This window comes from Perognathus longimembris, chromosome 2 (assembly GCF_023159225.1).
Source record: "Perognathus longimembris pacificus isolate PPM17 chromosome 2, ASM2315922v1, whole genome shotgun sequence".
NCBI lineage: Eukaryota > Metazoa > Chordata > Mammalia > Rodentia > Heteromyidae > Perognathus > Perognathus longimembris.
This window is the reverse complement of record NC_063162.1, coordinates 113948474-113961835: the sequence shown is the minus strand read 5'-3', so window position 1 is coordinate 113961835 and position 13362 is coordinate 113948474. Positions and strand designations below refer to the sequence as shown.

Below are 13362 nucleotides of genomic sequence, written 5' to 3'. Positions count from 1 at the left end.
AATGCTAACTGACCCTCATGTCTGAGTGTCTCTTTCCAAGAAAGCACCACAACAGCCAAGAGAAATCTTATAGGACCATCCAAATGAACATCAATTTCAACCATTTGATGCAAAAGTGTTGGTTTCTCCATAGCTCTGAAAGTATTTGAGGGGCCATGGATGCCTGTTTTAACAAGCTTTGATAGAAGTAACCACTGGAAACTTTCACTGTGTGGTTACTGTGTGCTAAAAACTTTGTTTATTAGCATTTATTAGCTCACTGACTTCTTACAGTGGCCCTATAAGACAAGTAATATCACAAGTGAATAACCTGAGGACCCTAATAATGATGACGTCACACAGCTGGTAAGAGCTACAAAGGAAGGTCCAATCAGCTCAGTCTAACTCTGACATAGCCGTAAGCACTTTTGTTTAGTTAGTATAAGAAGGGAAAGCGTTTCACAAGCCTAATTTAAAACAAGGGAAAGGGAAATGCATAAAACAGGCAAAATGTATGAAATGTAACAACGAATTTCTGAGCTCATTCTATGTAACATCTGGAAATGAGAAGGGGAACATTAAGGTTAACTTAAAATATAATTTAAGTCCATTAGTCCACTTTCAGTTGCTACAACAAAATTTTACAAATGGATGATTTATAAAATACAAAGGCTTCTTTTGGCTCACAGTTCTGGAGGCTCGAAGTGCAAAAGCACCATTCCAGTGTCTCCATGGAGTCTGGTAAAGGCTTTGTCGTGCCTACACTCAAGACAGAAAGCAAAAGGGAAAGCAGACACATGAGGAAAAGGCAAAGCTCAAATGTGCCCTCTCTTAGAATTAACTCATCATGTAGCTAATCCAGTACTCCAAGAACCCAATTCCTGGAGAAATACAAAAATCTCCTCTTACCCCCTCACCCCCAAAGCTTCTTTCTCCCCACAAACTACAATGGCAATGCAGTTTTAACACGAATTTTGGAGCAGATTGTTTCCAAGTATGACAAACATCAGCTTTAAAAAAAATTATATATACACATTATGTTAGCATTTATTAAGCTAATAATTATTTAGCCATTACCTATACATTTCTGGGTAATAGCTCTGTTTCTGTAGTAACCAAATACAGTCCTTTATCATCATTCATGCTTTTAAAATTGTAACAATTTCTCTAATAATGTTTACTGATCATTTACACAAAAGTTGCATTCTGAGAAGTCCAAATTAGTGGTTTCTGTCTTTTAATCACTTGTTATCCTGCTGCTAAGTCCATAATTCACATCTCCTCTCAAATAATAAAAATACAATAGAGACATCTCTAACCATTTAAAAGAATTTTCCAAAGCTACATAATGGCCAGGCCTTTGGATTTTAACATGAAATATTAATCAAATGATAATAAAGTACTATACAGATGTTATTCTACTGTAATCTACCTGTTTGGTTAGTATAAATCCATTCATTCTCACCTAATCAGCATTCTCATGTTGATTCCCTTCAAAGAGTTAGCATATGTGCTCCAGTCAAAGTGGAACAAAGCAACAGAAGCCTTGTCAAGTTACCTATGTTTGCTAACCCTAGACTCAGAGCTCCTATTCAAAGGTTTATTTTCAGCTGTGTTCTTTGCTAAAACTCACTTAAATATTTTTAGTCAGGCAGTTTATCATCTATTATGTATATCCCTGTCTTTGGGACAAGGGGCGAGGTAATGCCCATCTTAGGACAGGCTGGAACTTTCAGGGGACTGTCATACTCTTTAGGGATAGAAAAGAAATTAAAAATCTGTACACTTGTGACTTATGTTATTCTTTAATATAAATTTAAATTTTTCCATATATCTAGTTCTATATATGGTAAATAATTGTTTTACTTTTGTAAAATTATAATTATTACATCAACCAATATCATCACTTTTAGTTAAAAGTAATATGTTTATCTCTAGTAATTTGCAGACGTCTAAATCAGTGATTAAATTAATTTAAAGGGAGCGCCTTAAGATAGTCCTCTAAAATGATCTCATTTTCACGTTCTTAAGTTTACCATGTAGAACTAGGTAGGAAATGGATGTGTAACAGAGAAATAGCTGGAAAGAAGACTAGTACTGAGAAATTCAAGTAACCTTATTTTAAATATAATGTCTTGCTGAGTTTATCACCTTATCAGGAATATGGAAAAACACCAGTGTTATATTCCAAATGCTGTATTGTGTTACTGTAAGAAGGCACTCTGAGTCACAGAAAACTTGTGAATAAGAAAGAAACCCAGATGCCCTTCAGTAGACGAATGGATCAGGAAAATGTGGTACATATACACAATGGAATTTTATGCCTCTATCAGAAAGAATGACATTGCCCCATTCATAAGGAATTGGAAGAACTTGGAAAAAATTATATTAAGTGAAGTGAGCCAGACTCAAAGAAACATGGACTCTATGGTTTCCCTCATAGGGAATAATTAGCACAGGTTTAGGGTAGTCACAGCAGAGGATCACAAGAGCCTAATAGCTATGACCCGTGAACGCATAAATATGATGCTAAGTGAAATGAACTCCATGTTATGAAAACAAGTGTTATATCACTGTTGTAATTACTTTCAACATGCCTTTTGAAACCATAGTTTCTTTTGTTGATGATCCTCTTGTATCCCTTCCTGTGGTTGTACTCGCGCTATCACTGTATCTCATCTGAATACACTGGATACTGCATATACTGGTATTAGAACTAGGGAAGTGAAAGGGACTATCAAAATCGAGAGACAAAGGATAAAAAGGCAAACCACTCCAAAAGCAATACTTGCAAAACTGTTTGGTGTAAACCAACTGAACAACTCATGGGGGGAGAGGGAAAGGGGAAAAATGGAGGGGGGAATGAGGGAGAAGGTAATAAACAGTACAAGAAATGTACCCAAGGCCTATCATATGAAACTGTAACCTCTATGTACATCAATTTGACAATAAAATAAAAACTAAAAAAAAGAAAGTAATGTAACTAATACAGGTATCGGGGATGTTCTTTCTTCCACAAATATAGTATTTCTATAACAATGCAAATTGCCATCTGAATGCTGTGAGAATATCAGTGCTGAAGAAAGGCCTCTCTCCCTTCTATATTCTAAGGCTCCCAATGCTGCATTGAGGGCCAGTGAGGAGAAAGAAGAAGGAGACAGTGATACTTGTGAAGAGCCAAAGAAGCTTCTTTATCCATTTTTTGGTCTCATAGAAGGCAACTGGGAGTAATCCAAATTAAAAAAATCCTCACTAGGCTGAGTTAGAAATGTAGGTTAGGATATGATTTTTCTGTAGCATGAATGCACAAATCCATTTCTTCAGTGATTTTGTCCGTGTTATTTTTTATTGAGGTTTTCCTTTTGTTTTGTGGTACTGGGGATTAAGCCCAGAGCCTTGCATGTGCTAGGAAAGTATTCTACCACTTGATCCATGATCTCAGCCTTTTTGTATTTTCTAATTTCGAGAAGACTCCTGCATTCATTGAAGGCTTATAGCTTCCTCCTCTAATTTCCAAACCAGCATCATAATATCTTCAATATTCTTTGTCTAGCTCTGACACTTCCCCTTACAGTAATACTTGTGATTACACCGAACCTGCCTTCATGATCCAAGCATACTTAATTTAGTTGCATCTGCAAAGTATTGCATTAACTTGTAAACATTGATGAACAGCCATTAGTCTCCTTCTCATAGTAACATAGAAGCAAGATGTAGTGGGAGGCTAAATCAGAAGACAGGGGGAGGGGTTTTCCCAATGTTTAGATTTTGTGCATAAGACAAAGAAAGTATTTAATAACATGATAACAAAACATTATATTAAGGAACAGATCACAGTGAACCTGAATCTCTACTTCTGAGGCTGAGGCTGTTATGCCTCTAAGTATTTACACTTGAAGACTGGATACTCTAGATAAAATGCATTATTTAGAAGTTCAAGATACTCAGTGGATAGTGCCATACCTGACTGATCCAAGAAGAAAAAGTGCTGAGAAAACTTAAGTGACTGGGGATAATTGGAAATTATGCAACAACCACTGCTGAATTTTGCTTCTCGAGGGTTATGGTGGCTACTGGTCAAGGAAATAAGGTGTCCTTTTCTTTTTCTTTGTTTTTCTTTATTATCTGTCTTCCAGATAGGATCCCTTTCTTTTGCCTGGAGCTGGCCTGGAGTTGCTATTCTCCTATCTATGCCTCACAAGTTGCTGAGATTGTAGACACAAACCACCACTCCTGGTTAATTTGTTGTGATGGGGTCTTACCAACTTTTAAATCCAAGCTGGCCTTAATCTCCATATCCCAAGTAGCTGAGATTAAAGGCATGAGTCATCACATTCGGCTTCTGATCATCTTCCCAAGACAGCTTAATTTAGGAAGAACATTGTACTGAGACAACCTTCTTTCTGAAACATCGTCCTGCTCTTCCTGCTGTAGAGTGACTGCCCCCCAAATACCAGTCCATTCCAAAGACAGTGAAAGACCACATATCAAAATGATAACAGAATCCCAAGCTGTAAAAGCACCAGGAAATCTACCTGATAAAAGAATCTCAGAGGAAACTTCTTCTTGAATGCTAAGCATGGGTTGTATGGTGAGACTCTGCCTTAAATTTTTTTTCAATCTAGAAACTTTTTAATAGAAATGTCTCTATCTTAAGTGACTCATGGCTAGTACTATTTAAACACAGTAAAATGATGTGAAGAGACACTGAACATGTGCAGAAGAGCCTCTCCCTATCAACAAACCTTCTCTTATAAAGCACTGTACCTGCTTAGGATGGGTTTTCTGCCTCTTTCGTTTCAGCTCTTACTGTATTCTTAGTAGTCTGGTGAATCTAATTGTTACGAGTCTCGTTCCTTTCTAATTTCATTGCTTCATGTGTTTATTGGATAAGAAAGTCCACCACCAAGTGTGACAGGGCTCTGTACAGAGGAAGAGGCAGAGCCCCCTAGAGGTCTAGGGGTGCAGTGCAGGGAAAAGCTGGCATGGTTTGAAGGCAGCCCAGACAGGAAAGTCTGTGAGACACTTTTTGTTTGTTTGTTTTGATTTTGGTTATGGTTTTTGCCAGTCCTGGGGCATGGGACACAGGGCCTGCGCACTGTCCCTGGCTTTTTTGTTGCTCAAGGCTAGCATTCTACCACTTAAGCCACAGAGCGAAAATCCAGCTTTTTCTGAGCATGTGATGCTGAGGAACCAAACCCAGGGCTTCATGCCTGCAAAGCAAGCACTCTATCGCTAATGGTGTCTTTTTGAACAGAAAAGAAAAGGAGAAATAATGAATCATTACTTTGACCTTGTTTCACACTCATTATTCACTCATATATTCCTACATAGGGAAGAATGGTCAAGTTCCTAACTTGCAATTTATTTCCCAGAACCTATTATATATGTGGCAATGAAAAATGTCTTAACTAACCCATATTTGTGTGTGTGTGTGTGTGTGTGTGTCTGTGTGTATCCATTCATCAGTCTTTTATGTCCTTTCCAAAAGATGTTCTGCAATGGGTACATGGAACAAAATACTTTGCACTTTGGACTAACAGAACGTATGAAATTTTACTTGAAGAAATTGACCAAATAATCTTTGCAGATATTAAAGTATGAAACATCACCATAAAGTACATATTTCATCAGTAAAAAGTCTGTATTCAAAAAGATTCTAATTAGAGAAAATTTCTGTGGAAAAAATTTCTTCCTAGAACTGCCAACAGAAATAAGGTGAATATATTATACCAGCTAAAGTTGTATTGAATTCTATTTGTTTTATATTAAATTATCTAAGTGACTGAAAATTATCCTAATTGAATTTCTGTGTTCCAAATTTTTGTTCCAAGTTTTCCTATTGATACATCAGATATGTACATACATCAAAATACATAATCTGATCAATAAAACTGTTGATATTTGTTAAGTATTAATATTTCCTGAACACTCGGATGGCATGTGTCTAAAACACTACATTGGGAACCATACATTCCCTCTGTAAGGAAGTGGAAACTGAAGTTTGTAGAAGTCACAAAGTTTCTAGGGTTAAACAAAAGTAAAATTTGAAATAAAGCAATGTCCATATTCTCCTTTTATATTTTCTCTCGTAAGATTGTCCCTCTATAACAAGTCAAAAGTAACAACAACAGTTCCAAGAGTGAGGTAAAACATACCTATGTAGAATGGGCAAGAAGATAAAGATATCAGTACTTCTTTAAGAGTAAGCCCTGACACACATACTTAAAATTCACTTAACATAAACACATATCAAAATAAAAATCTATCCCAAAGTTTCTGCAATTTTCTTGAACAAATCTGCATTTGATTTCTTAACCTTAACTAGCTATTTAACCATAACATGAATATTAAGGTCAATGACTGCATGGAAATTCCCAGTAATCTTCATACCTGCTGTACCATTTCAAATATGTCAGTCCTGTGGTCTGGGAATATGGCCTAGTGGCAAGAGAGCCTGCCTCAAATATGTCAGTCCTGACTGACAATAAATTATACTGTGTTATACAACATTACTCATTTATTCATGCAATCTTTCCTTCATTGAACCAACAGTGATTGGTTGAATACAATAAGGCTGAGGGTATGCTCAGCTTTGATCATTTAAGAGTGGCAGAATTCATACTCCAAAGATTTTCCATGTCTTGGGGGAATGGAGACCAATAAACAAAATTCAGTGATAATTAAACTAAACAATGGATATGGTAGCATACTGTAAGTACTTGACCCATGACTTGAAGTCAGCATAAGGTCACAGAGGGTCTGAGCTTTTTATTGAGGCTGAGCATATATATGATGGGGACCCCCAAAAATAAAGATAGAGAATTTTTATCTATGGAAACAGCATGTGCAACAGCATAAACGCGTGGGTCAGCATAACAGGAGGAGAGGATGAAAACCATATATAGGAACAAATTAAGTGAAAGCCAAACATGTAAGTGGGAACTGGATAATGACCTGGGCCTTGAACTCAGGGCCTGAGGACTGTCCCTGGCTTCTTTTTGCTCAAGGCTAGTACTCTGCCACTTGACCCACAGTGCCACTTCTGGCCATTTTCTATATATGTGGTGCTGGGGAATCGAACCCAGGGCTTCATGTATATGAGGCAAGCACTCTTGCCATTAAGCCAAATTCCCAGCCCCTGAAGATTCTTACATGTCACATAGGATTAGGAACATTTTTAGAAAAATATGAATGTAATCACTACAGCCTTCTTCCATGTCTACTTGCTTCACAATCAAATGGATCAAATTGGAGTGATGGGCATAAGAAGAACCTTCATCACTAAGAAGAGAAAAGCCCTCATGGACATATTATGTCTAGGAGATGGCATTTATTTCACTCAAAAAAAAGAAAGAAAAGAAAATGTCCTTTTCATCCTGAAAGACATTAGGGAAATATTTACTGAAGCAAAATGGAGATCAACAAGGGGCATATATGTTGGGGGAGGAGGGGCCTAAGCATTTATCTGCTGCTAAACTTAAACTTAAAACAAGTGAAAGGCAGAACAATGGATGTGGGGACATGGACTGGAGGATGGGGGCCAAATGGGGGCTCCTGACCTAGAGATGAAAGTTATGTGTGAATGGCAAGCAAAGAAGAAATCAGAATCCAGTGCCTCTGGAGTTAGAAAGATATGCCAACAATTTTGGATAAACCAAAAAAATATATTGAACATGTGGTGATCATGTAAATTAAAGACACAAGAATTGATGACGGCAAAAAAAAAATAACAAAGAGAGAGCATGTTGTTTTAAAAAACACTTCAAAGTGAAATATCCATTTCAAAATAAATCATATCTGCCTCTTACACCCACAGAAAAGTAAAATAAAGTTTGCCTAAAGGATTCTGCCAATTTGTCAAAGCTAAAAATTGGCATCCCTAATTACACTTCCTAGAAATGAACAAAATGAACACAGCCCATGAATCATTCTCAAAGGTGTCCAGTACAAAATCCTGAGTGGCATCGCTATATCTGCACATTCTATAGTTTACTATGTATTTATAGCTTAATTCACTTCGACAACAGGCCTAAGTTTTAAATATGAACATCTTCATTAAAATGACAAAATATAAATTTTAAAAGAGTGAGCACTGGGAACTAAGAACAACTCTAAGAACAGGAGAGAAACAGATGAGTATATCATCTTATTTGGGAGGGTAACATCAATCCTATCATTTATGTCTGATCTTGCTATCAGGCCAAGTGGAAATATTAACTTTTAGACAGTAAATTTAAATGAAATAACAGTTTAGTTCAACACATACATTCGTGTCCATCTCTAGAAAATTGTGGACACACCATGTTAAAAATTTTTATACTCATTTTGTATACAAATTATATATCAGACAGTTTATCCCAACTTGCATCTAAAGGATGCACATGCGTCTACAAGATGTACTATTTTTATACATAGTCTCAAAAAGAAGAGAGCCAGCCATAATATATTGCCATATTTTCACTTGGAATTTAGGAGGAGGAGAATATCACTAATATTTTCAATTTACCAGTCTATGAATAGATTGAGAGTGAATGCTACATTTATTAATCAAATATTACTCAAATAAGTATTCATTACAATAATTCATATAATAATCAGTATGCATGTATACACGAGAGTTTATATAAAATATATTCTTATATATTTGTATAAAGAGATATAAGAGTTCATATGTAATGATCAAATGTGCTTATGTATGCATAAATATGAATAAAACAATTCAATATTTTAATTTTAATGTCACATGGTCATATTTAATGTCACATGGTCATAATTTGAAGATGTGTCATCAAAAACAAATTTACATGAATACATATGTAACTGAAGATTTATATCTATATGACAATTAACTATCAAGTCCCTGTTACCCAGGAAGTTATAGCAAAACTAAAAAAGAAGTTAATTCATTATATCAAAAAAGCAATTGTGGCCCACCTCCTTTCTGTAACAATACTGAATCATTTTGCTCCATAATAGCATTTTATTTAATATTAGGGTATTAAGGCATGTACTGTATTTAAGTAGATTTATTTTTTTAAAGGAACAATATGGAATAAAACAAAAAGGAGAGACTTAGATTAAAAGTAGTAGCCAAAGTTAGAGTATTTAGGAATATAGTGAAAATAAAAATAAATAATGGTATTCTACTCTATAGCTCTACATAAACTAAGCCTTCATAAGGGAAAATAATTAGTCATTGAGATAGAGACCAATTTAAGGTCATTCAGAATAGCAAAATTGGAAACATATTGTCAGAGGAGATATGTGAGAAACAGATTTATTTCAACCTGAACACAACGGGGAGGCATTGTTATAGTTTGTATTCACAGTTTTTTGTTTTATCTTTCACTGTTCTTCAGTAAAGAGAAGAGCACACATTCATGGAGTCAACAAAGCAATTTCAATGTACAAGGTCTATGATCAAGGAGTCAGTGACTTGCATTACTTATGGAGAAAGCCCAAGTGCCTCGCCTTGGGAGAGGATCCCAAACTGTTGCAAGTCTTTTCCCAACAACTTGCCAATGACAGAGGAGCTATGCACATTCATTCTTACACATAGACCTGCTCACCTAAGAAACTATTCCTACCTTGGAAAGGCCAGGCAGTATGTCAAAGAACACTAAGTCAAAATGAGTTTAAGAAGTACAAATACAAGCTAATTAAGCATCTGCATGTTACATCTGTGTAGAGCCTTGACAACATAGCAAATAGGCATTAGGAAAACCAGCCCAGCAGAGAGAATACCCAGTCTCCCAAAGGCGTGAGGCCTATCATCCCACCTTCACATTTACACATCTCTCTTTGGTGTCACAATCAGGCTTTTGGGAGATGAGTGAGCAGAGAGATGGAGAAAAGGAATTTCTTGTGAAAGTGACAGTCATTTTTTATGTAAATGCTGATGGTACGAAAGAGTAAGGCCCTATTCTAATCAACTTAAATATATCTAGACCTTATAGAAACTATAAGGTATCCCAGCTTTTATTCCAAGAATTAGACTATATGCACTGCAATGCACTATGCAATCCAGATTTCCTTAATCACGGGGAGGGTTATGGAGACTTCCACAGAGAAAGTCAAATCTTTGGAAAATAATGCCTGTGAGAAAATTGGAACATTCTATGTTTACAATATAAAATGAGCTTAAAGCCGAATTTGAAGGATTGAAATTTGCCTTAAGGAAGAATCTCCTGACATTGGGCTGTGAAACATTAAAGTGATTTGCTAAGATTGCAGAAACTCCATCCTGGGAATGGTTAAAAATAGGAAAGACTCAGATTTGCTGCTCAGAAGGACTAACAGTAGACTTTTTTTATCTCAAGCTTTCCAAGCCCCTTCTAGCCCTGTGACTTTAACTACAAGTGCTAATATAGAACACTTTTGATTCAGTACTACTTAGTTGGAGGGATTGAAACCACACGCATTTTAACAATACATAAAAGCTTGTGAGGGAATCATTTGTCATTAGGAATCTTTTGGTTATATCTAAATTTGTGTACTTTCCTGACCTTATATTTTTCATGTATGTCACAGACTGTGTTTAATCAAACATTTTTACAATATACTAAGCTTTGAATAATTCCTGCTAATGAGGCATTCCATTTCAATGGAAACATTGTGCCAAATACTGAAAAAAAAAATCAGGCACTTTGTAACTCACAGACTAAAATGCTGCTTTTTATGTTAGACTTTAAAAAGTTGTTCATTGACTTGGGATACTTAGTTAATTTTGGAGAGTCTCTCTCTCTCTCTTTCTCTGTCATATACACACCAACACACAATTTTCTTGAAACACATTTGAATCCTTAAAATTTTAGTTTTGAGTACCAATGAATGAAATGATAAACATATTTAAATCTTAATTTTACTTTTGTAAAATAATGTTTGAATCAAACAAATGTTAACTAGATTATATAGCTTACTATGTTAAATAAAAAACATTATTTGCAGATTGATATATTTATATATAATACAGCAATCTATTTCATCTTCCAAGAAATAACTCTTTTGCTTTCCCCTTAGATAACCTGCATAGTTAAACGCTAGATTGAACCCAAGTTTTGACAACAAACATCTTTCCTTCTGCCAGTGAACTAAGGCAAAGTCTTTTGTCCCCCTTTCTGAACAGTTTATGTTCTTATAAAGTAACAGCAACATTATTAAACCAGTCTCTGTGGATGGCTTCACAAAGCACATTAGAAAGTGCCACTCAAACTTTATAAGCTGCTCAAATGAGCAGATTCCTAAGTTGACCCAGCCCAGTAGAGCTACCTCCACAGTCCTGCAGTTAACTGCATTCACCTAATATTTGCATACTTAGCAAGAGGGACTCTAATAACGGTGTGGCCATACACACATAAACACACATCTCTCTCTGTAACTATAGGAGATGTACAAGCTGACATAGTATACTTAAGGGTAAAGCCTGCATCCTAGATGCACACTCGGGATCAGAACCTTGTCTCTCCCAGCATCTCTTTTTGTTTATGTTCATTTTTGAGCGTGTGTGTGTGTGTGTGTGTGTGTGTGTGTGTGTGTGTGTGTGTTGCACACATTACCGGAGCCGGAGATTCATTCTTGCAGAGGGGTCCCCTGAAGACTCCTTTAATACTCCGGTAGTGTCCATTGCTGAGATGTCTGGAACTGATGACCAGGTAACAAGCCATGTGGATCCGGGCGGGACGCTCCGAGTCTCAACTCTCCAGTGGGTAACCAGCCTTGGGAATGCCGGCTGGCTTCTCAACAACAGCGGTGACCCCACCTCCAGGGAGAAAGCATCCAGCGGTGAGCCCGGGGACGCGACGCCCCGGAGTCAGCCAGCCAGTCCACATGCTGCTGAGCAGCCCAGGTGGCTGCTCAATGCGGGCTGACAGGGGTGCTTTTTAAAAGGACAACTTCCAGGGTGCGCCTGGCGAGGTTCCCCCGCCCCTTTCCGCCCTCCCCTGCTCCGCTCCGCTTTTGCGCTTAACGCCCGCGAGGAGGAGCGTTCAGGCGCGGGTCCTCACTCTCCGTCTGGGGACGTCCTCCGGCTGCAGAACCCAGAATTCGGCGGCGACAGCGGCAGCTGTGGCAGCAGTGGCGGCCAGCGCCGGTGCCAGGCGGAGAGTGGCGGGGAGTCCTGGGAGCGCAAAGCGCCCCCGCTGCAATGGTGGGGAGAAGGAGGAGGGGGCTACGGTGGAGAGATCCTAGAGTTGGGGGGGGGGTGCAACGACTAGGGCGCGGGGTCTCGCGGGAACCGCCGCGGGAGACGACCCAGGGATGCGGGGCGGCCAGGCGAGGAGGTGACAGCTGCCTTGGTGCCCGCGGGTGGCACTGGTGGCTACGCGAACCGCGCTCCGCCTCCTGTAAGCTGCAGCTCGGGTCCCCCGTACTCCTTCAGCCCTATCTAGGAGCCAACTTTCCGCTGTGTTTGGGGGCGGGCCCCGGGGTGACGGTAGGCCCGAGGTGTGGGCGGAGAGCCTTTGCTTCTCTCTTGCCCAGCCTGCTCACCTTCCGTGCGGGTTCTGCACTCTGGTTGCCAAAGGCAGGAGCAACAGCTCCCCAGCCGGCCATGGGGATGAGCTGCCCAGCCCCATGCGGGGCGACTGGATTCGATCCGCGACGGCAGGCATGGCGCTGTAGGAAGTAAGTTTTCAGTAGAAAACTTACATAAGGTATAGAGGCATAGGAAAGTGTGACATGCACACCTGTGCACAGCCCGAGAGTTGTGAGGATTGCCTTCCTAACCTTTCCGTACCAAGAAGAGGCAAACAATCCTGGTCGGTTCAATTGCCCTCTGGAAAGTGGTCCTTTACAGATAGGATTTCCTTTACTGTAAATTAAGCCACCAGGGAGCGAGCTGCACTGAAAAGAAAAGATCAGTGCAAGAGAAAATGTGCTCCGAAAAGAGGAGACAGCCTTTCCTCCCATATGAAGGTGGAGGAGGCAGATCTCCCCGCTCCACACAGACCTCTCTCCACCAGAGGCTGGCCTAATGGAGTTCTGCAATCCTTGTGCCTCCCAAAGAGCATGCTAGCTGCTGTGGGGAGGGGGGGAAGGGTCACCTCCTTGCCCACCTCTGCTCTAGTCCTGGAATTAATAGAAAAGCTATTGGTAGCTCCAGACAGTGTCTCCAGTTTTCTCCTAATCTCCCATATTCCACAATGCCCTGTTCACATATCATCTTGATTGACATTAAGGACTTATCACATGTGACCAAAAGATAGCAAATAACGCTAGGAAATTTTTTTTTCTATTCAGGCAACAAATAAAATTCTTAAAACCTTCCTCTCTTGTAACTTTCTTAAGTACCAGATGAAAGCTCTTTGTTTACATTTTGTAATGGGTTCTTATTCTCAGTGTTTTATTAAGATTCATACAGATGTATTCCTCACTTTAATAGTG

General features: G+C 38.7%; 1 protein-coding gene across 1 annotated transcript in view; it reads right to left on the bottom strand.

Annotated features, from left to right (window-relative positions):
- Znf804b (zinc finger protein 804B) overlaps positions 1–11744 on the bottom strand; it is a 444903-nt gene extending 433159 nt beyond the window's left edge. Inside the window, exon 1 of the mRNA XM_048339968.1 lies at positions 11538–11744. Coding sequence (XP_048195925.1) covers positions 11538–11645 — 108 coding nt within the window. The 5' untranslated portion in view covers positions 11646–11744. The remainder of the gene's footprint in view (positions 1–11537) is intronic.
- Positions 11745–13362: the final 1618 nt, after the last annotated feature.